We start from the raw sequence: 26,541 nt of genomic DNA, 5'->3' as shown, positions 1-26,541 counted from the left end.
GACCACCAAAAACGTGTATATAAATTAGAATTAACGATACCTCAAACTGATCTGCTAGACGCGCTCGCCTATGCACTCGCACTGCCATTCTCAGCATGCCCATTGCCCGCCACCACTCCTATCTCAGTTGGTGGTGGAACTTGTCCCTTCACAAGGGCATCATGACTGAAACCCGTCTCCGCTACAACGCGGTCTAACTTTCGCGCCTCTGTATACCGCCTGGCATCTTCGCGGCCCTTCTCGACATTCACAAACCAGATGACAATTGTGGCCCCGGCGCAGATGGAAAACAGGAATGGGAATCCCATCCAATTATTGTTGGTGTTGTTTATGATGGCTTGGATGACGTTGGGACCGATGATAGAAGACTGGAGGCGTCAGTAAGAAACATATGATAGTCACAGAAAGAACAAACTGACAGCGCGGTTGGTAATGCCAAAGAGGGCGAAGAACATGTTGTCGTAACCTCGGGGCATTAGCTCGCTGATCATTGTTTGTGCGTACTGTTGAGCTAGTCATTAGTTGTGTTGTTGGAAAGAATGGACAAGTAGAGTTTACCGCGTAGTACGGGGCTTGGAAGAGCCCGAAAACGACGTTGTAGAAATAGAACTCCCACTAGGAAGAGTAAGCGGCTGAGATAACTCTGGTTGTTCCATAATACATACCCGATTATGATATCCGACTTTGTTAGTCCACAGTCCCAGCATACCCCAGAAGGGAATGAAGACACTGAAGAAATTGGTCACCAGGAACATAGTTTTGGTTTTAAGCTTAAAGTATTTCTGGATGTACCAAAAACCGAAGGTTGAGGCAGTCGAGCAAACAGCTTGCGTGATTCCGAGGTAGGTGAGCTGCAGAAACGAGAAAGAGATGTAATCATTTTGAATGATGCTGACGAGTGTTCCTGACAAACGACTTGAGCAAATTTACATCGAATTGAAAGATCGGTTATCTTACCTGTGGTATTGAGGCCATCTGCAAGTAGAAAATAGGCGATAAAATAGAGATATGTCTGGGGGAGAGACCTCATTTCCCGGATAGCTAGCCAGATCTGCTTGAAGCCGATGGTTGCGTAATTTGAGCCCTTTGGGATCTTGGGACCGGGTCTCCTTTGCTGGAAGATGAACCACCAGATGCCGAGGACCACCCAATCTAGAAAAGAGTCAGCTGGAAGCAATGTAAAAGGGTAAAGGGACGAACATGAATTGGTCAGGCACAGGGCCAGATTGTTGGCGTATTGGTCATTTTGAAGGGGGAGTAGGACACTCAGATTGAGCACCAGGGTGAGCAGGTATCCAATATCGCTGTGTGCAGTTGAGATGTTGCTGTAGATAGTTAGAAATAGAAACCGTATAGAGCAGTGAGTGTATTACCTGATATGATTTCTCTCCAGCGATTCGATTGCGTCGTACTCTTCCTGGTCAATTTTTCCTTCTCTCAGATCTTCCTCACGTGCCTTGCGCACATGCGGCATATACCTGGCTAAACGAGGGAACACTGCAGCATAAAACACGAGTGTTGCGCCGTACGATACTGCAAAAGTTAGCGCTGTTGTCAATCATGCGTCCCTCTGCGAAGCTCCCGTCGCCCGGGCGGCTCATGGGCCCGGTGAGCGACCGATCAACATACTGTATGCAACGACATACATTCCCATAGCTGCAGGCCACTGGGAAGGGCGCTTGATAGCCATCATTCCGTACTGGAGGGCCCAACACACCACGGTGAGGGCTAGAAGAAGCCATCGGCCAAATCTGGTCATTGGCACGACGGAAGGTTAGTGTTTGTATTTTCGTTGATGGAGTCTTGCGTATACTTACGAGCCGTAGTCGGCAGCGCTTCCTAGCCAAACGAAAATCACCGTCATGAAAACAAAGCAGAGGCCGTTGGCGATCAGGACCACCGAGGAAATCGCTCTCGTGCCCCCGGCCCAGGGAACCACGCAAGCCGAGGTGTTAGTGCAGGGTTTGGGCGGATTCGTATCAGGCTGGAATCCAGATTCGGTCAGAGCCCACTGGAAGCTGATAGAGATGTTAGTCTTGGTCCATTTGCTTTGGGTATCGGCTACCTACAGGGCCTGGCTGTAAGATCCCGGGCCGACGCCATTGTCCCCTGAGTACCAACACAGCCCGATGTCAGCACTATCCACAACCTCGACATTTCATGAGACCTTACCATTATAGTAGAGATAATATGCCCACAGCTCTCGGCGCGTGGTGGTCGGCTGCTCATAGGCATCTTCGTCGACCCCGAAAAGCCGCTCATACTCCTCGACAGCTGGGCGGTTCTGCGTCACATCGACGGCCACTCCGTTTTTCGATACATTGCTCCTTCGCCGAGTAGGTTCAGGGTCGTCCTGGATGTCGGCCATGATTGAACCGAAAGACAAAGAAAACGAGATTAAGAAGACACTCGATTTTTACACCAAACCGTACCCCGCATTCCTGGGATTCGCTTCCTTTGCTTATCGGGAACTAGGTCGCCATGAACGGCCTAGTGACAGTCCGGTCCGAGTCTAAGTTGTTTAGCAATGGGACGTTGCATCTGCTCCACCGGTGGAGCTGCCACGACGGGCCTGGGCTGAGGATGGCAACATCCCCTTATCATCAAACACCACCTTCCCGGCAATCAGGATTGAGTAGACAGCATGGCGGCAATAGACCTCCAGAAGCAAGTCGGCCAGGTATGTTGCTTGTCCGACTTCATTGCGGCAGACCCACCCACTCACTGATGGCTGTTTAGTTATTCGCGGTCGGATTCCATGGCTTCACCGTCAGCCCGGAGATCAAGACCCTAATCCGTGATTACCACATCGGAGGTATTGTGGTCTTCGCGCGGAACATCCAAGATGCCGCACAGCTTCAGGTAATGCCACAACTTCGCTGGCAATCCACTCTTTGAATGCCGTCACTAATTTACCCGCAGGCCTTGACACTAGATTTACAGAAAGTGGCGCGGGAGGCCGGCCACAAGCAACCTCTGTTTATCGGTATTGACCAGGAGAATGGACTGGTGACCCGGATCTCTCCTCCGATCGCAGCCCAGGTTCCAGGTCCGATGGCGCTCGGTGCCACCCATGATCCGCACTTCGCCTACGAGGCTGGCAAAGTCACGGGTGAAACTCTGAGCTTTTACGGGCTGAACATGAACTATGCGCCCGTCTGCGATATTAATTCGGAGCCCTTAAACCCCGTCATTGGAGTGCGCAGCCCTGGCGATGACCCAGACCTCGTGGGAAGATTTGCCTGCGCGGCTGCGCAGGGCCTGCGAGAGCAGAAGGTTGTTCCTAGTGTCAAACATTTTCCTGGCCATGGAGACACGGCGGTGGATTCTCACTATGGTCTGCCGGTTATTCCCAAGTCAAGGGATCAGCTAGAACGATGCGAGCTCATTCCGTTCCGACGGGCTGTGGCTGAACAGGTCGAAACTGTTATGACCGCCCATATTTCTTTGCCAAAGATTGATGACAAGCTCCCTGCTACGCTTTCTCCGGAGGCATTGGGGATCCTGCGAAAGGATATGGCTTATGATGGTATGGTGATCACTGACTGCTTGGAAATGGACGGAATCCGGGCTACGATCGGTTCGGAAAAGGGCTCGGTGCTCGCGATGAAGGCTGGCAGTGACAGTATCATGTTGTGTCACACGTTTGAGGTGCAAGTTGGTTCTATCAAGAAAGTCTGCGAGGCAGTGCAGTCTGGAGAGATTACAGCTTCGCGTTTATCGGATGCCTGTCGTCGTGTCGCAGCTGTGAAGGACAAATTCCTGGACTGGGATACCGCACTGCGACAGCATGACCTGGAAGAGCTCAGTGCGCTCAACAGCAAGATATCTGCTGTTTCCCAGGAAGCGTATGAGCGCTCGGTGACGCTCGTCCGCGACGATGCTGCCGCTCTGCCTCTATCGAAAACATCGAGAATCGTGTGTCTCTTTCCAGGAGCTGGGACTCCAATTGGAGGTGCTGTGGATGGAGAAGGCCTAGGAAGGCAAGGTGACTATGACGCCACTCCATATCTCAATGCTCTTCGACTTCACAATCCAACCGTTGTTGAAATCCAGTATGGCGAAACAGGCCTGTCCGCAGAGCAATGGAAGCTCGTTGAGGCTGCAGATTCGGTCATTTTCACCTCGATGAATGCCAGAGAATCGCCATACCAAGAGAGACTAGGCCATGAACTTCCTCGGCATGTCCGCTCCCTGGTGGCGATCGCTCTTTGCAACCCGTATGATTTCCTTGGATTTTCGGACGTGAAGACATACATCGCCACCTATGAGCCAACTCTTGAAGCATTCTCCGTGGCTGCAGGTATCATGTTCGGAACTCTTGCGCCAAAAGGTTCCCTCCCCGTGGGACCAAAGGCGTCGCCTCAGCCTGCGGCAAAATTGGCCCGGTTTGATGCCGAAAAGGATCTGGACGCGATGGTCGATGTTTGGACAGCGGCACTTCCAACTTACGCTCTGCCTTCCGACAGTTTACGCTCCCTCATAGCCCAGCCTAATGCTCACCACCATCTAGCTCGCGTTGGCGATGAACTGGCAGGGTTCTGTCTTGCATACACCAACTACCACGGTGACCCAAATACCGCTTACATCGCCGCTGTTGCAGTACATCCCAAATACCAGCACCGGGGAATTGGCACGGTCTTGCTGGCCGAGATCCGCGCTTATTTCCGAGCTCAGTTTGGCTTCAACCGTCTGAAGCTGAGCAGCTCGTTCCCTCGATTCTGGCCCGGAGTTCCTCGAGATCTTCCAGAGTCTACTCAGAAATTTTTCATTCACCGTGGCTTCCGACTCAGTCCACCTGTGGCGCGGTCCGTCGATCTGTACCAGGATATCCGGAACTTCCAAGCACCCGAGAAGTATGTGACTCGTGCGAAAGAAGGTGGCTTCTACTTTGCACCGCTTCAGGCAGAGGACTATGAAGCGTGTCTGGCTGGACAGCGGAAGAACTTCTCGGACAAGGCGGTACGTACTCCAATGCTTTTTCGAAATTTTATGCCAGCTAATCGTGATCCAGGGCTGGGTGGAAATGTACGTCAAACTACACCCAAGCGAGCACCCTTCGAGCGTGATGACCGCGTTCGACTCCCAAGGTCAACAGGTCGGATGGACACTGATGCTTGGGCCGTCCGACGTGCTGAACAAGGTCTGGGCATTCCCGCAGATCTGCGGGCCTCAGACCGGCCTCATCGGTTGTGTGGGCGTCGACGCTGCCCATCGCAAGTCAGGTATTGGGCTGGCGCTGCTTTGCCATGCCATTGAGGATATGAAGAAACGAGGTATTGAGGGTGTCTTTGTGGATTGGGTTGCTCTGGACGGGTGGTACGAGAAGGTTGGGTTTGAGGTCTGGCGCAGCTACCGGCCTGGTGAGATATGAGCTTTTCTGGGAAGGCAGTGTTTTGGTACATTATTATAGTGCATAGATTAGACGGTAATTGTCTCATACTTTTAGCGGTTTATCGGTAGTCCGCATCAATAGAACCATAGCTTTGTATGCTTGGAGTTGCGATGTAGATAACATTCTGCTGAGCTAAAACTACTCGTCGCAAGTTATCTCAATGGCTGAGCCCAGTTCGTTAGCGCCCTTGTGTGCTTCGTTACTTATTTGGCTATTCCTGCTCAGTACACATGCAAGTCCAGAAACAATCAACAATATGTTCCTTCAACACTATGTTGATAACAAATACACATCCAGCACAGTCCGCCTAATGCTTATCCGAGTTCGTCATCGCATCGATCTTGGCCCGAGCGGTCTGGAAAAACTGCGCTTTCTCCTCATAAGTCTTGGTAGACGGCGGCACATCCACGCCCTTCTTCACTGCAGCGCGCGCTCCGATGTTCTCAGCCCACTTCTTGAGCGCAGGCCACTCACTCAAATCAATTTCGAGCAGGAGTGGCGCGGACTGGACCCATCCGTAGTTCGCAATGTCGGCAATGGTGTACTTGGATCCAGCCAAGTAAGGGCTTTCCTGCAGCCGGGATTCCAGAACCGAGTAGAGACGCTTCGTCTCGTTCATATATCGATTGATGCCGTAATCGGAGCGGGCACCGGCCATGACGCGGAAGTGGTTTGCCTGGCCTTGCATAGGCCCAAGACCTCCCATTTGGAACATTAGCCACGACAGCTGCTCAACGTACTCCGGCGTGCCGGGCGCATAGCTGATCTTGCGGTTGGTGTCGTATTTATCGGCCAGGTAGAGCATAATCGCGCCGCTCTCGAACACGCGCTGCGAACCGTCCATGATGGCAGGGATGCGGCCGTTCGGATTAATCTTCAAAAACCACTCTGACTTTTGAATATTGGTGCTGATGTCAATCGGCTCGGTCTTGTAGGGAAGACCCAGCTCCTCCAGGGTAATGGAGGCCTTGATGCCATTAGGGGTGGGCCAGGTGTAGAGGGTGATGTCGGAAGCCATGGTGGAAAAGGAAGATGTCGCGGGGAAGTTGACAGTTGAGGATAGTCGGGAGAGTCGAGTTGCAGCCTTGAAAGATTCAGCGCTGAGGAGAGTGCGGGAGAGCATGAAGGGCAGGAACCTTGGAAATGTTGTCCTACTTTAGATAGATCACAGTTGATGTTGCTTACCATTTGTCAGCTCCGGATCGATGACGTGAGCTCCTTCCTTTCCGAGTCTCAACTCTGGCGATCTAGAACTTGACGCTTATCAAGATCAAAAGGCTGCAGTGTAACGTTCGCGCTTTGATTGCTTTCATCCAGCGGACTGATTCAAGCAAGGGAATCAGCCAAAGGTTATTATCTTGCAGTAACTATACAAGCGTATCTATATCCCAAGGCCGAGATCAACATTCAACCCTTCCATTATTATTATACTGCAACGCTATATATATCCTACTCCAGTGATCCTAGAAGCTCAATACAAGAAATCCTAAGCTATAATAGATCTTGGTTCAACAATCTTATCATCGCCCTCGTATGTCTTTCTAAGAATGGCCACACCGCCTTTTTCCCGTACACAAGGCTCTCGCGACCTTTTGCCTCCTCATCATCCAACCACACTCACCACAGAACCCACTCCTTCATGTCGCAATGGGCTCCAAGACACCCGAGCACGAAAGCCACACCGGTGGTGGTAGGTATCCGTCACTCAGGCCCTTGAGCCGTATACTGACTTCCAGCAGATGAATCGTCAAACCCACTCAAGTCCAATGCCGCGGGTGGAGAGCCGCGCGGAGCTCATCTGTCCCGGGATGGCGATGGCAGCGTCGGAGATGACGGCGGCGACGATGACAGCGACGACGACAATACGGCCGGCGCTACCGCCGTGACGCTGACGTCGCCTTCGAGAGACGCCTCGAAGAAAAAGAAGCGAAAGAAGTCCAAGAAGAAGAAGAAGAACCACTCGCAGTCATCGCCACCCCGGATCCCTCTGAGCGACCTCTTCCCGACTGGCCAGTACCCAGTGGGCGAGATCCAGAGCTATGGATCCGCAGTTGTTGAAAACACAGCTCGCACGACAGCCGAGGAAGCCCGAATCCAATCCCGCCGCCATCTTCAAGATGACAGTTTCCTCAATGATTACCGCAAAGCAGCAGAAGTGCATCGTCAGGTCCGCCGCTGGACGCAGGAAAGCGTCCGTCCGGGCCAGTCCCTCACTGATATTGCCGTGGAGATCGAAGATGGCGTGAGAGCCCTGCTCGATAATGCCGGCCTTGAACCCGGAAGCTGTCTTGCGTCCGGCATGGGCTTCCCCACGGGACTCGCGCTGAATAACTGCGTTGCGCATTACACGCCGAATCCGGGTCAAAAGGAGATCTACCTGCAAGCCAGCGATGTCATGAAGGTTGACTTTGGCGTTCATATCAACGGCTGGATCGTGGACAGTGCGTTTACAATGTCATTCGATCCGACCTATGACAATCTGCTTGCTGCGGTGAAGGATGCGACTAACACTGGCGTCAAGGTTTGTAGAAACCTATTTCTGACTTTAAGCGCATGACTGACATTCAAATTAGAATGCTGGAGTCGATGTCCGCATTAGCGATGTCAGTGCCGCCATCCAAGAGGCTATGGAAAGCTACGAGGTTGAGATTGGTGGCAAAACCTATCCTGTGAAACCAGTGCGGGATCTTAGTGGACACAATATCAAGCAGTACCAGATCCACGGTGGAAAGTCGATCCCGTTTATCAAGACCTCTGACCAAACCAAGATGGAAGAGGGGGAGATTTTTGCCGTTGAAACTTTTGGGTCAACTGGACGTGGGTACACGAGGGAAGGGGTATGTCTCCCTTTCTTGCTTCATATCGGTAGATGCACTGACATAGCTTCCAGCCTGGTGTCTACGGATACGGCAGAGACATTAATGCTCCGAAGCGGGTGATGTCTCCTCTTGCTTCGGCTAGATCTCTTTACAAGACGATCAATGAAAACTTTGGCTCGATTGTATTTTGCCGCCGCTACCTCGAGCGACTTGGTGTTCAGCGTTACTTGGCTGGGGTAGGTGTTCACCTTAACTCAAATATCCTGCGCTAACCGTCTTTAGATGAATAGCCTTGAATCAATGGGGGTCGTGGAGGTCCACTCACCTCTGATGGACATTGAAGGGTCATTCTCCGCACAGTTTGAACATGTATGGTCTTGTACTCTTTTCCAAAGGTATACAAAGCTAATGATTTCTTTCTAGACATTGTTGCTGCGCGAGACAGGCAAGGAAGTCATGAGCCGCGGAGATGACTACTAAGGTCTCCCACCTAGTATGCAACATAAGATGTGTGTTGAAGCTCCACTCATCTTTCATTTAGTTATTTATTTACACTTGCCGTTTGATGTCATCCAACATGGCTTGTTCATGCGTTTCTGATTACGTTTCGGACTATCCAACATAGTCTCCAGAAAATCCAACTTAAATCACACTCTTTTGAACATTACCCATTTACTGAAAGAAGTAGACCTAGTTCAACTGCAAGGAACGGATGTGAACATCCCAAGCTATCATTGGGGTCTTCTGCCAGGGCTGAATTGCTCCGCGCTTCGAACACCCAAACACCAATCGTTTGGAATTGTAGGCATTCCGCAAGGCTGAGCCCCGATCCCTGCTCACGCAGGCAAGTTGTCGCTAAATCTTGCTAGAACTGAGGGTTAGCGTCGCCGAATAGGAGTGTCAGCATCCACTTTGACAGCCTTCTCGAAGCCCCGTGGAAGGCAAGTCAAACACGAAGACCCTTCCGATCGTCATCCCGAACAGCCAATCCTGATCCTGTGGCGATTCCACACCAGGTTTTGTGTCGGGAGACCATTGACCCAACACAGAATAGGGTCACTTGATCATCGGGCGTAAAAATAGGATCTATTTAACAAGCCTCCAAAGCTTATGAATCAGCAACTCTCCTAGCTGATAGGCCCAGGCGCAGTTGTGTTGGACTGGGTCCTGAAAATAGCTACCAGCAAGTGTGACATTTCCCGAGTACGAAGGATCTCGTCTCAACACCTAATAAGCTAATTAAATCCTTTGCGACTTGTTTTCTACGCACGTTCTGGTCGCTGTTATGTTTTGACAAGGAATAATGCTAACTCTTGTTGATGTCAGTTCCTTGGCCCCGGCATTTGGGATGATCACCTTCTCGAACCCTTCCCGTTTCGCCTGCATGGCCCCAAGGATCTGACATGAAACAGATACGGGCCAATAATAATATTAGGCTGAGATGAGAAGCCACACAAACAACATAAGCCGTGTGGTTGATCCCCCGGCCGTTCTATCATTGTTCCCTAAATATAGGTCGCAAATCCGTACTCGTGTGATGATCAGTTAGGGGTTGTAGGGTCCGTCGTCCTCGTCACTTCTAAGAGTCATCATTCACTTGCCATATTGATCTCGAGGATTAGCTATACGTTGCGAGTATTCCTGCTCTTAATCTATCAAAAATGGAACAGTCATGACTTGTGTAGGACAGCCCTCACGCCCCACACGGGGGTGTACAGACGCATCTGGCCAAGGAGACGGCGATCCCCACATGGTTCCAGGCCACGAGGTGCTTAGCGTTGCAACCCCCGGAAAAAGGGAGAAAGCTCATGGTCAAAGCCACGCCGCGCCGAGCCTGCCTTCTTGCGTGGCAGCTGGCCGAAGACGGTAGGGCCCTGTAGCCAGTCGCCGCTTTGAGCAGCACACGCGATCTTGTGATTTCTTGTTCTTTTATTTTATTCTTTTTTATCTATTCTTTTTTTCTTTATGAAATTTATTTTATTATCCAAACTTACCTCGGAATCCGAATCCGAACACCTAAAGTTACATGTTGCTGTCATTGAAAATTAGGCTTATACTGTAACAGGTACTGATTAAGTCGCCTAGAAAATATGCTGTCACCATGAAGCAATGATTACACTTAGTCAAGACGCACGGCTTGCTTAATTACTTTTGCCAAAATGTCTTAGGCCGACTCGGATAAAAATGACTAAAACACTGGTTTCCTGGGCGACCGTGAGCCTTCAATAAAGAGCTATCCATACAACGGGAAAAAACAATTGGCCGCACAATGAATAAAGAATCCTATAGAATGGCAAACGAGCCAGTTAGTTAAAGTCAGTACAACATCTGAAAGTGTTTTCATGGGGCAACATCTCCCCGAACCGAAGGGTGGGCAGGCCTTGGAGGGAAAGTGGAGTCCTCGGCCAGCCCCGTGGGAATGCAAGTGCTAGTGTCGGGCCCGAGCCATCGCAAATTTGCTACTTAGTTGCAAGGGTTGCCGGCCCCTGCTCCTGGCCCGAATTCTGTCTGGGCCGAATCTCCCAATCCGTAGCTGAAGGATCCGCAACCCCAGATCTACCTAACTTGCCCATTTCTCCAGAAACCGGGGCCCCGCGAGAAAATGAAAGAGTCATTCATTCATCCCAGTGTAACGTCGTCCACAGACACTGTACTTATTGTATGATGTTGGCCGGATTCGATCGTATCACGCAGCCTAGACTAAGCGCTGCATGCCGATGTACAGGACGGCCGTAAACCTTCCTCAGGATCCGCAGGGAGTTTAGCCCATTCCGGAGTAGTCCGGCAGCCACCGTGCGCCCTGGGGGTCTGTTCAGCGAATCACAGCCTGCAGCCACGCTTGCTTGGTCCAAACAAGACGACGGGAAGTTTAAAACGTCCACTAGCGGTTATTAAGCAACCCAAGGCAAGTGTTCCACGACAACAGTGGCGTACGATACAGCCCCAGGGGCCCTGGAAACGCCACAGGCAGAGTAGAACCCCAGAGCGGCGATCATGACGACGGGACTCTCTACGCTTTCTTTCCGCAACCAGGTGGCTCTCTTTTTCTTTTTCTTTTTCTTTTTAGGAGCAAAGGTAGCATGTGGCTACCCCGTGGTCAATGCCGACACATGGTGGAGCAGCGGAACCGCGTGGACTCAGGATTTTGTCTTTTTGAAATCGGGTTCAACGGGGTCCCACTTCCCACTTTGCTGCCGAGTGTCTCCTAGAAACATACCGAAAACGATGAATATACTGCTTGATTTGTTCACTTCGCTCCGACCAACGGGGCACCCAGCGGACAGTCTTGGTGGGAAGCAAGCCTCCGACCCAAAGGATCGCCCTAAGAACCTTCCACGCAGGATGCCGAATCCTTGCCCCCCCAAAAGCCGACTAGGAAACTACTCAAGATTCGGCCCCAAGTTGGGACTTTTGGCTTTTCCCCATGGGCAATAACCAGCGCCCCACCCCCGTATGTATGGGTCACCGTTTCAGGAAGTAGATCGGACCCGGACCCAGTGCCCCAGCTAAGACGGGACAGGCATAGTCACGTAGGGACTTTGGCAATTGCCCTAAATTGGCCCAATGAGAGGTAGTGCTGGGCATTGAGAAACGGGCTGGAGTGGGATAGGAGAGTCCAGAAAGCATAAAAGGCCGTGGTTCCCCCCCGTGAAGTTTGGAGCTGTTCTTCTGATCACAGGCATTTCTTCCCTTCTCAGAAGAGTTAGCTGGCCTTCTCTTTGCTTTTTCACATATCTTTTTATTCTCCTTGCCTGAGTCTCTTATCACACTACCCCGGGGTAGAAGACCATCATCATGTCCAAGCAAGACGATGTACAGGTCGAGACGGCCGATTATGCCCCGCCAATCAGCAGTGACTCTGAGAGCCATGGCGAGAAGGGCCACTTCGAGGAAGTGAACCTGCAGAACAATACTTCTGCTAAGTATGTTTTGACGCCTCTCATCTACTTCAGCCCTTAATTAACGGCCTGCTTTAACAGGATCAAGAATCCGCTGGCCGATCTTAGCAAGAACCAGTTGATGGCGGATGTCGAATCCTTCGCCCGGGAGTTCCAAGTCGGCGACATCCTACCGGAGCTGAAGAAGGGCGCGCTGGTTGCTCGAGATCCCACTGAGTTCGAGTCGGTGCCCGACTTGACCGAGACCGAGCGGACTGCGCTGCAGAATGAGGTGCTTCACAAGTGGCGCCAGCCCAAGGCGCTGTATTTCACCATCGTTCTGTGCTCAATCGGTGCCGCCGTCCAGGGCTGGGACCAGACCGGCTCCAATGGAGCTAATCTTTCTTTCCCCGATGCGTTCGGTATCCCGGACACGACGGGCGCACCAAACGCGGCGCATAACTCTTGGCTTGTCGGTGTTATCAACGCGGCCCCGTATATTGCTAGCGCTTTTCTTGGATGCTGGCTATCTGATCCTCTGAACCGCATGCTTGGCCGCCGTGGTGTCATCTTCGTTGCCGCTATCTTCTGTGTTCTCTCGCCTATTGGCTCTGCATTCACCCAGACCTGGCAACAGCTCTTCGGTACCCGTCTTCTCCTCGGCATTGGCATGGGTCTGAAGGCGTCTACTATTCCTATCTTCTGTGCCGAGAACACTCCCGCTGCTATTCGCGGTGGTCTGGTGATGTGCTGGCAGCTTTGGACTGCCTTCGGCATTTTCCTGGGCTTCAGCGCCAACCTTGCCGTTATGAATACCGGTGCTATTTCCTGGCGTCTGCAGCTTGGCTCAGCTTTCATCCCCGCCGTGCCTCTGCTCGTCGGTGTTTACTTCTGCCCCGAGTCTCCCCGTTGGTACATCCGCCGGGGTGAGATGAACAAGGCGTTCAAGTCGCTCTGCCGCCTTCGCAACACTCCTCTGCAGGCTGCCCGTGACCTCTACTATATCCATGCCCAGATCCAAATTGAGGCGACCATGGTTGGAAACACCAATTACGCAAAGCGTTTCGTGGAGCTGTTTACGATCCCCCGTGTTCGTCGCGCCACTCTCGCCTCGTTTACCGTCATGATTGCACAGCAGATGTGCGGTATTAACATCATTGCCTTCTACTCGTCCACCATTTTCCAGCAAGCCCAAGCCAGCCCCAAGGAAGCTCTGTTTGCCTCCTGGGGCTTTGGCCTGGTGAATTTCCTCTTTGCCTTCCCTGCTGTGTGGACCATCGACACCTTCGGCCGGCGCAATCTGCTTTTGTTCACCTTCCCCCAGATGGCATGGACCCTGCTTGCAGGTGGATTCTGCTTCTGGATCCCTACAGAATCCAGGGCTCATCTGGGTATGATTGCCCTGTTTGTGTTCTTGTTCGCCGCATTCTACTCTCCCGGGGAAGGCCCCGTTCCCTTCACCTACTCGGCTGAGGTCTTCCCGCTCTCGCATCGTGAGGTCGGTATGTCATGGGCCGTCTCTACCTGTCTGGGATGGGCCGCTGTTCTCTCCATCACCTTCCCTCGCATGCTCCAAGTCATGACTCCCACCGGTGCTTTCGGTTTCTATGCGTAAGTTTCCCCGCCCTTCCCTGCGAGTCTTTTGATTTGAACTACGCTAACAATTTCGTTCTAGTGCCCTCAACGTTACCGCCCTAGTCATGATCTTCTTCTGGGTTCCTGAGACCAAGCAGCGTACCCTGGAAGAGCTGGACTACATTTTCGCTGTCCCCACCGGGAAGCATATGCGTTACCAGGCGTTTACTTTCCTGCCATACTGGACCCGACGCTACGTCTTGCGTCAGAAGAATGTCCAGCTGGAGCCTCTGTACCAGTTTGATGAGCATGTCGCGACAGGCGAAGAGGTGGCTGCCGAAGTGCGCAAGCGCAGCGTTGTCTCAGCAAACATGAAGTCGTAGACCGACTTCTGATTTGAGGCTCTGTCTGTAAGACAGTGTGGCACCGGTTTCTCATGCTGTTGTTTTCTTTTTAAGTTTAGAGATTGCGAGTTGGCTTCGTTCCGCGCTTGGGGTTTTTGTGATAATGGGTTATGGGATAATGGAATATATAGGCTTTGAGAAATGTTATTTCATTACGAAATGAAAATTTTTTTTATTATGATTCTTTTCGTCTCACATGTAGAATTGTGACTTGAGTCTCGGCAGGGACAGACCTATGGGATGGGAACAAGCGCGGTGGAGAACGTGGAGGGCGATGACGATGGAGGAGCAATAATAATACCAACATCTGTCATTATTATGATCATGATAATGATAAGAGTATTTTTCAGGCGGCTTCAACTATCCTTGTCCTGCCCATGTACACAGTACATCGATTGTCACTACCTATTAAAGTACGTAAAGTTGCAGTGAGATGAATGTGTGCCTAGAAGAGGGGAGGTCGCTGAAGAAGGCAGAATCTACCAATAGCTTTATCCTTTGATCTTTTTCTGTCTCTTTCTCTCAACGCAGACGCAGTCTGACTTGGGGCTGGGGAAATCTAACTACTTGATCAAATCCGCATATCAGGCAAAGGTCGTTGGTGAATCCAACTACCCAGCCTGCCGAACTGTAAATTATTAACCTGGGTTGCGGAGCAAATAGTTTGTATGGCCAATGGGACCTTTTACAATTTCCCGAGCAGATCGTGCTCTTAGTCTGTCGGGTATTATCTTGAAATAGAGGGGTTTAGAAGTAGAAAACTATGTAGCAGGTATTGCCTTGATTGGGATCCATTTTAGGCTGTTTTAGGTTGAGAGTTCGGAGAGCGTCATTTGATCAGACCCCCTCATTTTCAATCTTTAGGTGCTGCTTGTGATGATTAGGCCATTGGTATTTTCCATTATAGGGTAATCTAAGTTCTAGAAGCACCATTTACCCGATTACTTCGCCATTTGTAAAGTATTTCCGCTAAGCAAGCGACCCCACACTTTAGCACACTATTACTTCGATGCCAGAAGGTAGTCTAGCCTGGGTGAAGTTTACGGTTGCCATATCCTATGCTACACGCATTCGAGCTAGCGACGGAAGACGCAACTCTCCACAGCCTACTATAGTAGAGCTCTGTAGAGTAGTAGGGCGTAAGCTACTTCGGCTTCTAGACCTTAATAGGATCGAAAAGCTAGTTTCCCCGCAAATGAATATACCCCTACAAACATCCCATAGTAAGCGCCCCTGCCTTGAGGTACGTAATCACATCGCTATGTAGTACAAGGCATTACAAGGCATACGTTAGTCCGAGAGCCAAGTTTCCTGTAATTCTCCCGGCTGATCGTGATCTTAGTCTATCGGATATTATCTTGAAATGCAGGTGTTCAGATGCAGAGAAACAAGGCGCCTCTATTGGCCCATAAAAGAAAGCGACATCCTCTTTGGTAGGAAGGTCGAAATCGATTAGAATCGCCCCAATTCAGGTATCCAAATACCATCTGCGAGCATGAAGGGCTTTAAAGTTGGCCTGGCCTTAACGGCTGGGATTCTTGCAGAAGTCCAGGGCACCAACTTCACATATGACCAGCAACACTTTTACTTGGATGGGAGCCCGTTGCAGATCATCGGCGGTCAGTTTGACCCTCAGCGTATCCCACGCGGATTTTGGAAGGACCGCCTAGCGATGGCCAAGGCCATGGGCCTGAACACTGTCTTTTCGTACATCTTCTGGCATGACCTCGAACCGCAGCCGGGCGAATGGGACTTCACTGGCAATAACGATATTAGTGCCTGGTACGAGGCTGTCCAAAATGCCGGCTTATATGCAGTAATCCGACCTGGACCATACGTTTGTGGCGAAACGGAATGGGGCGGCTATCCAGGCTGGCTCAACAATATCAAAAATATGAGTGTGCGAACCAATAACCCTCAATTCCTTGCGGCCAGCAAGACGTATTTGGAGCAGCTGGGGCCCCACGTTCAAAAGTACCAGGTCAGCGAAGGCGGTCCTATTCTCATGGTTCAGGTAGAAAACGAATATGGCTGGTTTGGCAGTGACTTGGCATACAAAGAGGCCCAATTGAAGCAGATCAAGTCCGTCTTCGATATCACACCCTACACTACGGACGCATCTACGCAGGCTCAGGTTCAGGATGGCTCTATCCCTGGTGTCCTAACCTTGACCGACAACGAACATCCAGAGACTGCCTACGCAGCACACGACCAGTACGTCACCAATCCAGCCCAGGCGGGCCCTCACATCGACAGCGAGTTTTACGCCTGGTGGGCATCGGTATGGGGCCCGAACAACACACACTGGACATACGTTAATGACGGACCTCGACGGGAGATATTCATCAACGACACGGACTGGGCCTTGGGAATCAATGGGTCTCTGAACTTTTATATGTTCCACGGCGGAACCAACTATGGTTTTGGGAATGGAGCCCTGGATTTTGGTGACGGTTACCAGGCATTTACTACAAGCTACGACTACGGTGCACCTCTGGACGAGAGTGGGCGACCAACAATTACGTACTATGAGCTTCGCGCCGTGATTTCCAAGCATGTATCCAGCATCCCCGATGTTCCCACCGTCCCGCCCTTGCAGCAGATTGACAGTTTCAAGCTGAAGCCCATCAAAGGACTATTCGACAATCTTGATGACGTGACACACGTTACTGCCAAATCTCCAGTCACAATGGAGTCGCTTGATGCTTACACTGGCTATGTTCTCTACGAGGCTAAGATCCACGACGCCATAGATGGTGTAGTGAAGCCCGGTGATAAACCTCGTGACCGGGTCATTGTCTACGTCAATGGAGTTCGTCAAGGCGTAATTGACCCAATCCATACAGTTGTCAACACAGTTTCGGTATCTCTTCATCCAGGTGATAAACTTCAGCTTTTCGTTGAAAACTTGGGACGTGTCGACTTCGATGGGGCAATGTCTGATCAGAGAAAGGGAATTGTCGGCAATGTCACTGTTGGCGGAACTGATGTTTACGGCTGGACGTCCTACTCTCTACCCGCTGATACAGCTCCAACCAATTTTAAGGGGCAAGAGTCCATCGGCTCGAACGATGGACCCCCCATGTGGTACCACGGCTCCTTTGAGAACAAGAACAATGGCCAGGCCGCAGATACTTACTTGGCAATCAGTGGCATCAAGGGACAGGCGTACGTGAACGGCTTCAACCTTGGGCGTTACTGGATGGTCGGGCCCCAGCAGCAGCTATATGTCCCGGGTTCCCTCCTCAAAAAGGGCCGGAATGACCTTGTCCTCCTTGAACTGGAGCCTCAAGTGGAGCCGCTCACAGCGGAGGGAGTGCCTCTTCGGAGTTGGTTTTCAAATGACGATCCTGACTGTGGGAGCTGCCAGTACGCTCCTACTCGTACTGCTCCTGCATGAGGCATATCTTAGCTTCTTCATCTTACCATTTGCTCCGGGCGAAGAAGGGCGGGCATGTGGTAGAACTCGAAAGTAAGCATCCGAATTCAATTGTGTTCAAGAGCTGTACATACAAAATAGGTCTCTGGGACAGACGCTCTAGCAGAATTTACGCAGGGCTATGTCTTCGTCTCGTAATCCCCCCTTTATGGCTTAACTATATCTTGCAAACGAAAGCCCTCGGTGGTGAGCGGTTGTTTCAACGACTGTATCCCTCATACCTCTGTCTTGTTCTATTCTTGGATGGGGGCATTTGGGGGTTATCGGCTTCGAAGTGTCAGCTTCGACTTCAGCTTCGAGAAGCAACTCATCCTCAAGCAAAGTCTCGGGAAGGTTGTCATCAAACTTAAGCTGCTCAAGCTTCAGCTGGCGCGATTATTCGAGATGATAAAGTAAGTGTACCATGAGCTCGACCGCTTGCGTATCGTCATCTAGAAGGGAGATCGCACCGGTACGACCCTCCTTAAGCCATGTTGGCTTCGATTGTGTAAAATTAATTAAGAGCTATCAAGCCTTCCGAAGAGTATTACTGCATACCTTCTCTAGGAATAGAGAATGTGGGCAGACATGACGTTTTGGACTTTGTATTCAGTATCACCGGTGGTGATTATCGAGTCCGAGTGTGCTCCGCCTTTAAGAAGGCTGGTTTGGTAAGCATTTGCGCATCAGGCGGATAGAACTACTGAGTCTTATCAAGGGAGCCCAAAAGCTCGCCGTGAAGCTAATCGGCCATAATAAATACTCCGTAACTATTATAGTACTATAATATCACCAACTATACATACTTCAGTCCAGAAATTAGGCAGGCAACTAATCCATGGGATGGAAACAACCGCGGTGGAGAATGTGGAGGGGCGATGACGATGAAGGAGCAAAATACCAACACCTGCCATTAATATGATGATGATGATGATAGTTATAACAGTAACTGCTCCGTAACTATTATAACTATACTATCACCAACTATACATACTTTAGTCCAGAAATCAGGATAAGGTGCGTCACGTGGGTGTTCGACGTGATCAGGCAACTCGTGTTTTGTTCCTCATCTGCCCAAACAACCGACCACAACCGATCACCAGCCTCTCCTGCATCACGCTTTTCCTCCGCTCTGACTTGGCCAGGGTCACTTTCCTGTCCTCATGAACCAACCCCCCGTCGTGGGATCGATCGTGCCTCCCGTGACCTGCTTGACCTGACCTGACCTGACCTTTGGAATCTCCCCATTGTCGAAACTGCTTGGCTGGAGATCCTTAATAACAAAACCAACCCCTCCCCTCTCCCACCTGTTGTCTTGAAATCCGTCTGTCTACCTGCCAACCTCACTCTGCATCCCGCGCCTTGCCGCTCTTCCGGCCCGGAACCCTCGAACCTGCAGCTACGGTGGGGTCCAGATACTAGTCCCTGTCGGCTGCCGAACGATCATCCTCCGACGAGTTCAAACACACACTATCCTGACCGCCTCCCACCTCGAGCCCTGCCCTCGTCCCTCACAGTCCAAGAAAAGTCCTCTAGCGCACCTGGCTCCCTCTGACCTCTTGTGTCTCTCTGATCTGCGAACCCGCACTTTGCTCGGGTGTGGGATAGAGGATCCCCCCTCCCCCCCTTCTCCGCACCTGGCTCGGTCTCTCATTTCTTCACCGTGCGGGATCCAAGCCCACCTGGTCGACCGCCATGCCCTGCTTCAAGGGGCTTGCCGTGAGCATTCACACCCCGGATGGGCCGATCTCCGAGTACTCGATCCAGCGCCAGTCCCGCGCGTCACGCATAGCATGCTTCATCCCCGTGCCCCCACCCAAGATCCCTGATTCTACAACGGGCAAGTCGGAGCAATCGACCTTCGCAATCTCCATCACGCTTCTCAATTCGGGCCAGGACGTGCCCTACTCGACGCCCAAACCAACTCCCGATAACCCCTCCCCGAAGCCAAAGGTGGTGGGCGGATTGCCTGGTCAGTCTGGACAGCGGGGTCAATACACGGGCACAGTCGCGCCATATCAGGCGTTGACTAACTCTCCCAACGAGACGATCGCTGCCTACATCTACTTCGATGGCAGAAAGAAGGAGGAAGTGGCTACATTGCTCCGGAGGGGCGAAGAGACCTGGGTGAATTCCCGTTGGGTCAGCATCTCCGATTCAGAGGGCGGAGGAATCGCCGAACGCGAATTTTTGTTCCGTGAGGTCGGTCTGGAGCGCTGGCTCAACGGCCTGGACCTCGAGGGCAAAGATGCAGCGGCCAAAATCGAACGGCGGCGACAGAAGATGGAGAAACGGCGAGCGAAGCGAGAATCCGAGGGTCAAACTGCCATGGAAATGGAGTCCAACATCTCCAAGAAGTCCAAGGGCATCATGCGCTACGGCAATGATGAGAAGGCGCCACTCGAGAACGTGTCCGACGAAGATCTCTCTTCTGATTCCGAATCTGACGATGACCCGATCCCTGAGACAGCCGGCCAAATCAAGGTGGCTCTATTCCGGGTGCTCGCTTCCGGAGAGATCAAGCGGGGCGAATATTCGCCGCAATTCGACGCCAACGACGATGATGAGGAAGGGGGACAGGACAAGAGCGGTGGTGGAGATGCGGATATCGACCATACCACTAGTTTTGCGAAGCCCAAGACTCTGGATCCAAAGACCATCAGCACACAAACAGTTACCGGCATTGACCCGACTGATAAACCATATGCCATCTTCACTTTCATGTATCGAGGCGAGCGTAAGTTTGCTCGCAATCAGCCATGTCTTGAAATTTGACATACTAATGTATTCGTGCAGGCCAACTCCAAAAGATGGGCATTCTGAAAGATCCCAAGGCCCAAGAAACTCCAGCCCCAAAACGCAAATCACTGCAGGCAGACTTCTCTAATATCGGTCCCCTTAAGCCTGGTGGGGGTGTGGGTTTCTTGAACTTCCGAGACCAAGAATCCAATCCGCGAAAGCATAAGAAGGGTGACGATGACATGGATAGCGACGACGACGACACTGACAACCCGATTCTGGGTAAGGCGGATGACGACGAAGCCAAAGATGATGACCGGTATTTGTCTCCGGACGACATCAGACGCCAGGGTGAGCTTGCAGAGGGTGTCCGGAAGATCAAAGTACGTCCCAGCGACCTCTTTATGATTCTTCAACCTTTACTGACAATGTCTACAGCTCAAGCGCCAGCACTCATCCGAACCTCTTGCGGATAGCGCAGGCAACTCCACTGGCACTCCGGCCTCTGGCACCCCGCCCCCGCCAACTTCTGACCTGGCGACAACACCACCCAAAAGCACAGCCACCACCGCTGGACCATCCGAACCTGGTCAGCTTCCTGGTGACCTGCCGGATGGTTTCCTTGGGAGTCCGCTGAAGAAACAGCGAGCCAGTGTTTCGCAAGCGGACGAGAACTCCCTGCGCCGGCGAATTGCCGAGTCATCCAGCAAGATTAACGACGTTCTTGGGGCTTCCAACACCAACGAGTCCAAGACCCTGGGCGACAGCTCATTTGGCGACAGTCTAGGATCCCAACCGCCACCACCTGCTGCTGTGCCGCAGAACCAAGACGAGGAGTTGTGAGTCGAAGTACACCTGGCGTGACAGCGAGGCGTTTTACGTTTCTGCACTCTGCATCTGGGCGGCCGCTTATGAGACTGCCCAGGTTCTTCTTTTTCCCTCATGACATCTATGGAATCGGAGCCATGTAGTTTGATTGAACGGAGGATTTTGGTTCTTGGGAGGAGCCAGAGGGCTCTTGCTAGAAGATCTCTTCAACTTTTGTGTAATTGGTTGAACAACTAACCGGGGGTGGTTTCACCCTTCCTTAAAACCGGGATTGGCGTGTTGTTTATTTTCTTCTTCTCGACAGTGTTTGTGTTCAGGTGCTGGAGATGCCCCTCGTTTCTGTTGATTTATCTTATGCCCGTCATGCCCACCCAATCTATCTACACTACAGGATGTTGTTGTTGCTGAGCCATTGCTGTAATCGAGCTGCGTATTCCTCTCTCTCTCCCGCCCTGTAGTTGTTAGTTGAACATCATTCCTGCAATTGATCTCTGCTTCTCCATGTTTGCAGGACATGTCCGATACCTCCCAACCCCCTTGTTTGCCTTGACCAGACACGGCGGGTTGAACATTTCTCGTCTCCACCGCTGCCAGACCCAGCTCTTTTCTCCTGCGGGAGACTCATCCCGTCATCCACGGAATACTCAGCCGCCATTGACAGCAGCGCCCGCGTGCCGGAGGATCACCACGATGCCGCTGGCCCGTTCATCAGATCCCCTAGTCTGGATCGACTGCGAGGTTTGTTCCCTCGTTCCGGACTGCTAGCACCACCGCGCAGTTACTCTGTGCGACTCAAACTAAACCCGCAACCCAAACCAGATGACCGGACTCGACGCCGAAACCGACCAAATCCTCCAGATCTGCTGCTTCATCACCGACGCGCAGCTTCAGCTCGTTGAGCCCGACGGCTTTGAAACGGTCATCCACCAACCAGACTCGGCTCTGGACTCCATGTCGCAGTGGTGCATCGACACCCACGGCCGCACGGGCCTCACCGCTGCCGTGCGCGCCTCGTCCACCACGCCGGACGCTGCGGCCGCCGGCCTCCTTGCCTACATCCAGCGCCATGTGCCCACGCCTCGCACGGCGCTGCTGGCGGGCAATAGCGTCCACGCCGACAAGGCGTTCCTGGCCCGCGGGCCCTACGCACAAGTGCTGGACCACTTACACTATCGGATTTTGGACGTGAGTACCATCAAGGAGGCGGCCAGGCGATGGGGTAGTCCGGAGTTGTTGCAGTCGGTGCCGCCGAAGCGAGAGGTGCATTTGGCGAGGGACGATATCCTGGAGAGCATTGCGGAGATGCGGTTTTACCGGGAGAAGCTATTTACTTAGGCATGTTTCCTATTTTCTACGCGGTCTGGACCAGTTGCTGCATGGGCCAGCATTTCCGACGACCAGGATCCCTAGTGTTGCGTTTCGAATGGGTAAATAAATAGTAAAATTGAGGTGGGATGGATGATACACACATGACGACGCTGCTGCCCCACGTGTTTTGATCCTCCTTTCCTCCTTCGTTTCTTGTTTCTTGTCATTCTTCCTGTTCCTCCCCAATCATCTCATCATGTCCGTCCAGACGGTCTCCTTCCAGTCCTTTGCTGACCAGAAGCCCGGCACGTACGTCTCTCCCTGGCCCCCAGTTCCCAGCAATTCAATCCAACTAACACCCCACCCCCACCTTCTAGCTCGGGTCTCCGCAAGAAGGTCAAGGTCTTCCAGCAGCCCAACTACTCCGAATCCTTCATCACAAGCACTCTCCTGTCCATTCCTGAGGGCGCAGATGGTGCGTTCCTGGTCATTGGCGGTGATGGTCGCTACTACAACGACGTGGTGATCCAGAAGATCGCCAAGATCAGTGCCGCCTACGGTGTTAAGAAGCTGCTGGTCGGCCAGAATGGCATCCTCAGCACTCCTGCGGCCAGCAACCTCATCCGCGTGAGGAAGGCGACTGGTGGGATCCTGCTGACGGCCAGTCACAACCCGGGTGGTAAGTTGGAGAGCTGAGAGGGCAAGGCCAGTTCTGACAGCTACATACTAGGCCCTGATAACGACTTTGGTATCAAGTACAACCTGACCAACGGTGCCCCCGCCCCAGAGGGTGTGACCAACAAGATCTACGAGACCTCCAAGTCCCTCACCTCCTACAAATACGCCGAAATCCCAGAAGTGGACATCTCCAGCATCGGCTCCAAGACCTATGGCCCGCTGGAGGTCGAGGTCGTGCACTCGACCTCCGACTACGTGAACATGATGAAGGAGATTTTCGACTTCAAGCTGATCAAGGAGTTCCTGAGCACACACAAGGACTTCAAGGTGCTGTTCGATGGCATGCACGGTGTGACGGGTCCCTACGGCGTGGACATCTTTGTCAAGGAGCTGGGCTTGCCCGCCAGCAGCACGATGAACTGCGTGCCCAAGCCCGACTTTGGTGGTGGTCACCCGGACCCCAATCTCGTGTATGCGCATGAGCTCGTGGAGGCCGTCGACAAGAACGGCGTGCACTTTGGTGCGGCGAGCGATGGCGACGGTGACCGGAACATGATCTATGGTGCCAAGTCATTCGTCTCGCCTGGCGACAGTCTGGCGATCATTGCGCACCATGCCAAGCTCATTCCTTGGTTCCAGAAGCAGGGCGTGTACGGCCTGGCGCGATCGATGCCCACGGCGGGTGCCGTGGACCGGGTTGCTCAGGCGCAAGGGCTGGAGAGCTACGAGGTGCCGACGGGCTGGAAGTTCTTCTGTAATCTGTTCGACAACAAGAAGATCTCCATCTGTGGCGAGGAGAGTTTCGGGACGGGCAGCAACCACATCCGCGAGAAGGACGGCGTGTGGGCCATTGTGGCCTGGCTGAACATCATCGCCGGCGTGGCCAAGCAAAAGCCCTCCGAGACGCCCAGCATCGGCTCCATCCAGAACGAGTTCTGGCAGACCTACGGCCGCACCTTCTTCACGCGCTACGACTACGAGAACGTCGACTCCGAGGGCGCCAACAAGGTGGTAGCCACCCTGTCAGACCTGGTCGCCAATCGCGACACCTTTGTCGGGTCGACCATCGCCGCCCGCAAAGTGACGGATGCCGGCAACTTCTCCTACACCGATTTGGACGGTAGCGTCTCCAAGAATCAGGGCTTGTACGTCAAGTTCGACGATGGCAGCCGTATCGTCGTCCGTCTGTCCGGTACAGGTAGCAGCGGCGCCACAATCCGTCTGTACGTCGAGCGCTACGAGAGTGACACGTCCAAGTTCCACCTGAGTGCCCAGGAGTACCTGAGCGAGAACATTGCTATGGCCCTGTCGCTGCTCAAGTTCAAGGAATATGTTGGTCGCGAGGAGCCCGATGTCAAGACCTAAGCTGTCTTCCCGCCGGGTGGGATTACAATGCTGGATTGATGGTTGATGCGCGAACAAACTATATGCAATAACTTCATATGCAATAGGTTCTTTCTCTTAAAACGTGATGATGTTCAACGCAACTTGCGAGTCAAGTCTCTCCAAAAGTCATAGCTCATAGATGTCGTAAATTAGTTACACCTTCAACGCTGCAGCCGAAGCAACCAGTTTCTGCTCCCACCACTGATTCCACTTGACAACCGTCTCCTCTCTCCTCGCCTCCTCCGCTGCAAAAACAACCGCATGGCTTCGCACCGCTTCTTCCAGCGTACACCCAACAAACCGCGCCTGCGCGGTCTCAACATCCATCCCGGCATTCAGCACCGCATCAACAGCAGCCACGAACTGGCGCGCGAGTCCGTAGTCACCGCCTCCATGGGACTCCTTCTGGTCCTCTGGTGGCGGAGGCACGTCAATGACCCTAGTCGTGGCCGTGGCGAAGTCGTATATGGAAATTGAGTAGCTGTCGTATTCAATCTCGCCTCTTGTCCCGTAGACACGTCCCCGACGCTCGCACTGTTTCTCTGTCGGCGCAATCATATGGAATACCGCTGTCTTGGCGATTCGATGCGGTGCCGTGTCCTCGTCGTCCCAGGCGATCGTAACGACCTGGTCATCGCAGACATTATTGTCTGCCTCGTAGACACACCGTCCGTACCACGGCCGCTCGGCAATTTGCGAGTCTGCCATCGTACCGGGGTCATAGTCCTCTCGCAACGTTTTCATGAGATATTCCTCTGCCGCACCGGCCCCTTGCGTACGGAATACATCTTCAATATCGGGACAGACAATATCAGCCGGCCAGATGCGATCTTTGCCCATCTTCGCAAGCCGGCCTGCATAGATACGCGGCGCGCTGTAATTACAGTGCTGCTCAGCCGGACAAGAAAGACAATTCGTGGCGTTTTCCGCATCGACCGGTTTGCGCGCTCGCTTGAACTGCGTCGTGCTTCCGGCGGAAGAGATACTGCGAGGGAAATGCGGCCGCTGCTGACCCGCGACGCCGCTGGCGTCTTCAAGTGAGGCAGGCGAGCAGAGAAGCCACAGGATGAAGTCGATGTCGTGGCAGGATTTCGTGAGCAAGGATCCATCGCCGGCTGCCGTTTCGCGCCGCCAGTTTCCGCGCACGTAGCTGTGCGAGAAGTGCCACCACCCCACGGGCTCGCAGTGTTCCAGCGAGACGATGTCTCCGATCACGCGCTCCGTGAGGAGGAGTTTGCGCAGGATGATGTTGTGCGGATTATATCGTAGCACGTGGCCGATAGAAAAGATTGCCGCGGGTGGTGTGGCGCGGTGGTCTTCTCCTTGTGGCGGTTGCAGGGCGCGGTAGACAGATAGACAGTCGTCCAGCGAGAGGGCGAGCGGTTTCTCACAGAGGACATGGAGTTGGAGGTGCGCGATAGCCTCGATGATCTCAACGTGCGTTTCATCCAGCGTACAGATGAAGACTCCATCCACGCCCGCGGGGGATGCATCATTCCCCTCATTATTGGCATCAAGGTTCCCAGCTTGCTTCTTCTTCTTCTTCCGCCGCTCATCCTCCCAACGCAGCCACTCGCGCCAATCTGCAAACTCCTGGCCCTCGCTGGGCGTCCCGTCCTTGCCCCAGATGAAGTTCCGGCCGAACTGGCGCCGCTTCCAGGTGTGCGGCTCGGCAACGGCATGCACGGTGCCCGGCGTGACGGTGTTGACGGCCTTGGCGTAGGCGAGTCCGCGCTGACCGGCGCCGATGATAAGGAACCGAGGCTGTTTTGGAGGTTTGGGAGTCATGTTGGGGGAATGGGGTGGGAGGTGGGTTGGGTTGAAGTTGAAAAGAGCAGGGATTATTGTATAAATAGTTCGAACCTAGTTAGGGCGGGCCGGGATGCGACAGACCCCTCCGAGTGCCGCAACGTTGCATTTATTGCGGGGAGACATCAGCAGCTTCGGGTTGGTACCGATTGGCGGTAGATAGAATTATACTAGTTAACCATAGTGTTTGTCTAGTCACTAACTAGGGATCTAGTACCAGAAAATGAGATAATGGGGAAGACCACTATTTCACCCCGATTGGACCGGCAGATCGAACTAGTGTAGTGAGAAGACATACACAATA

The 26,541-nt window shown here is 52.7% G+C and overlaps 11 protein-coding genes across 11 annotated transcripts; 8 read left to right on the top strand and 3 right to left on the bottom strand.

Moving 5' to 3' along the window:
* Positions 1-68: 68 nt before the first annotated feature.
* Positions 69-2,368, bottom strand: N7474_009558 (uncharacterized protein; the record flags this gene model as incomplete). Its single annotated transcript, XM_057200968.1, has 11 exons — positions 69-368; positions 420-503; positions 559-615; positions 666-904; positions 958-1,152; positions 1,201-1,325; positions 1,374-1,533; positions 1,630-1,751; positions 1,818-2,018; positions 2,070-2,109; positions 2,173-2,368. 11 exons carry the CDS (start codon positions 2,366-2,368, stop codon positions 69-71), a joined length of 1,719 nt encoding a protein of 572 aa, XP_057048955.1.
* Positions 2,369-2,644: 276 nt separating this feature from the next.
* Positions 2,645-5,374, top strand: N7474_009557 (uncharacterized protein; the record flags this gene model as incomplete). The annotated part of the gene is made up of 4 exons (XM_057200967.1): positions 2,645-2,680; positions 2,740-2,862; positions 2,923-4,962; positions 5,000-5,374. 4 exons carry the CDS (start codon positions 2,645-2,647, stop codon positions 5,372-5,374), a joined length of 2,574 nt encoding a protein of 857 aa, XP_057048954.1.
* A 328-nt stretch (positions 5,375-5,702) lies between these two features.
* Positions 5,703-6,413, bottom strand: N7474_009556 (glutathione S-transferase family protein; the record flags this gene model as incomplete). Its single annotated transcript, XM_057200966.1, has 1 exon — positions 5,703-6,413. One exon carries the CDS (start codon positions 6,411-6,413, stop codon positions 5,703-5,705), a length of 711 nt encoding a protein of 236 aa, XP_057048953.1.
* A 629-nt stretch (positions 6,414-7,042) lies between these two features.
* On the top strand, positions 7,043-8,694 carry N7474_009555 (methionine aminopeptidase 2; the record flags this gene model as incomplete). Its single annotated transcript, XM_057200965.1, has 6 exons — positions 7,043-7,085; positions 7,135-7,916; positions 7,969-8,232; positions 8,286-8,450; positions 8,497-8,583; positions 8,638-8,694. The coding sequence occupies 6 exons, from the start codon at positions 7,043-7,045 to the stop codon at positions 8,692-8,694; spliced, it is 1,398 nt and encodes a 465-aa protein (XP_057048952.1).
* A 3,315-nt stretch (positions 8,695-12,009) lies between these two features.
* N7474_009554 (sugar porter family MFS transporter) lies at positions 12,010-14,050 on the top strand (the record flags this gene model as incomplete). Its single annotated transcript, XM_057200964.1, has 3 exons — positions 12,010-12,137; positions 12,195-13,703; positions 13,768-14,050. The coding sequence occupies 3 exons, from the start codon at positions 12,010-12,012 to the stop codon at positions 14,048-14,050; spliced, it is 1,920 nt and encodes a 639-aa protein (XP_057048951.1).
* Positions 14,051-15,566: 1,516 nt separating this feature from the next.
* N7474_009553 (beta-calactosidase) lies at positions 15,567-17,471 on the top strand (the record flags this gene model as incomplete). The annotated part of the gene is made up of 1 exon (XM_057200963.1): positions 15,567-17,471. One exon carries the CDS (start codon positions 15,567-15,569, stop codon positions 17,469-17,471), a length of 1,905 nt encoding a protein of 634 aa, XP_057048950.1.
* Positions 17,472-17,753: 282 nt separating this feature from the next.
* N7474_009552 (uncharacterized protein) lies at positions 17,754-18,371 on the top strand (the record flags this gene model as incomplete). Its single annotated transcript, XM_057200962.1, has 2 exons — positions 17,754-17,902; positions 18,317-18,371. The coding sequence occupies 2 exons, from the start codon at positions 17,754-17,756 to the stop codon at positions 18,369-18,371; spliced, it is 204 nt and encodes a 67-aa protein (XP_057048949.1).
* Positions 18,372-19,184: 813 nt separating this feature from the next.
* N7474_009551 (uncharacterized protein) lies at positions 19,185-21,071 on the top strand (the record flags this gene model as incomplete). The annotated part of the gene is made up of 3 exons (XM_057200961.1): positions 19,185-20,226; positions 20,286-20,611; positions 20,667-21,071. The coding sequence occupies 3 exons, from the start codon at positions 19,185-19,187 to the stop codon at positions 21,069-21,071; spliced, it is 1,773 nt and encodes a 590-aa protein (XP_057048948.1).
* Positions 21,072-21,875: 804 nt separating this feature from the next.
* N7474_009550 (oligoribonuclease) lies at positions 21,876-22,391 on the top strand (the record flags this gene model as incomplete). Its single annotated transcript, XM_057200960.1, has 1 exon — positions 21,876-22,391. The coding sequence occupies one exon, from the start codon at positions 21,876-21,878 to the stop codon at positions 22,389-22,391; it is 516 nt and encodes a 171-aa protein (XP_057048947.1).
* A 229-nt stretch (positions 22,392-22,620) lies between these two features.
* On the top strand, positions 22,621-24,407 carry pgmA (phosphoglucomutase PGM2; the record flags this gene model as incomplete). Its single annotated transcript, XM_057200959.1, has 3 exons — positions 22,621-22,673; positions 22,742-23,043; positions 23,095-24,407. The coding sequence occupies 3 exons, from the start codon at positions 22,621-22,623 to the stop codon at positions 24,405-24,407; spliced, it is 1,668 nt and encodes a 555-aa protein (XP_057048946.1).
* A 174-nt stretch (positions 24,408-24,581) lies between these two features.
* N7474_009548 (Gfo/Idh/MocA family protein) lies at positions 24,582-26,216 on the bottom strand (the record flags this gene model as incomplete). The annotated part of the gene is made up of 1 exon (XM_057200958.1): positions 24,582-26,216. The coding sequence occupies one exon, from the start codon at positions 26,214-26,216 to the stop codon at positions 24,582-24,584; it is 1,635 nt and encodes a 544-aa protein (XP_057048945.1).
* Positions 26,217-26,541: the final 325 nt, after the last annotated feature.

This window comes from Penicillium riverlandense (assembly GCF_028828495.1).
Source record: "Penicillium riverlandense strain IBT 135883 chromosome Unknown utg000008l_segment0_segment0, whole genome shotgun sequence".
NCBI classification, from domain to species: domain Eukaryota; kingdom Fungi; phylum Ascomycota; class Eurotiomycetes; order Eurotiales; family Aspergillaceae; genus Penicillium; species Penicillium riverlandense.
Note: the sequence above shows the minus strand (reverse complement) of the source record. Positions and strands in the feature narration are given on the sequence as shown.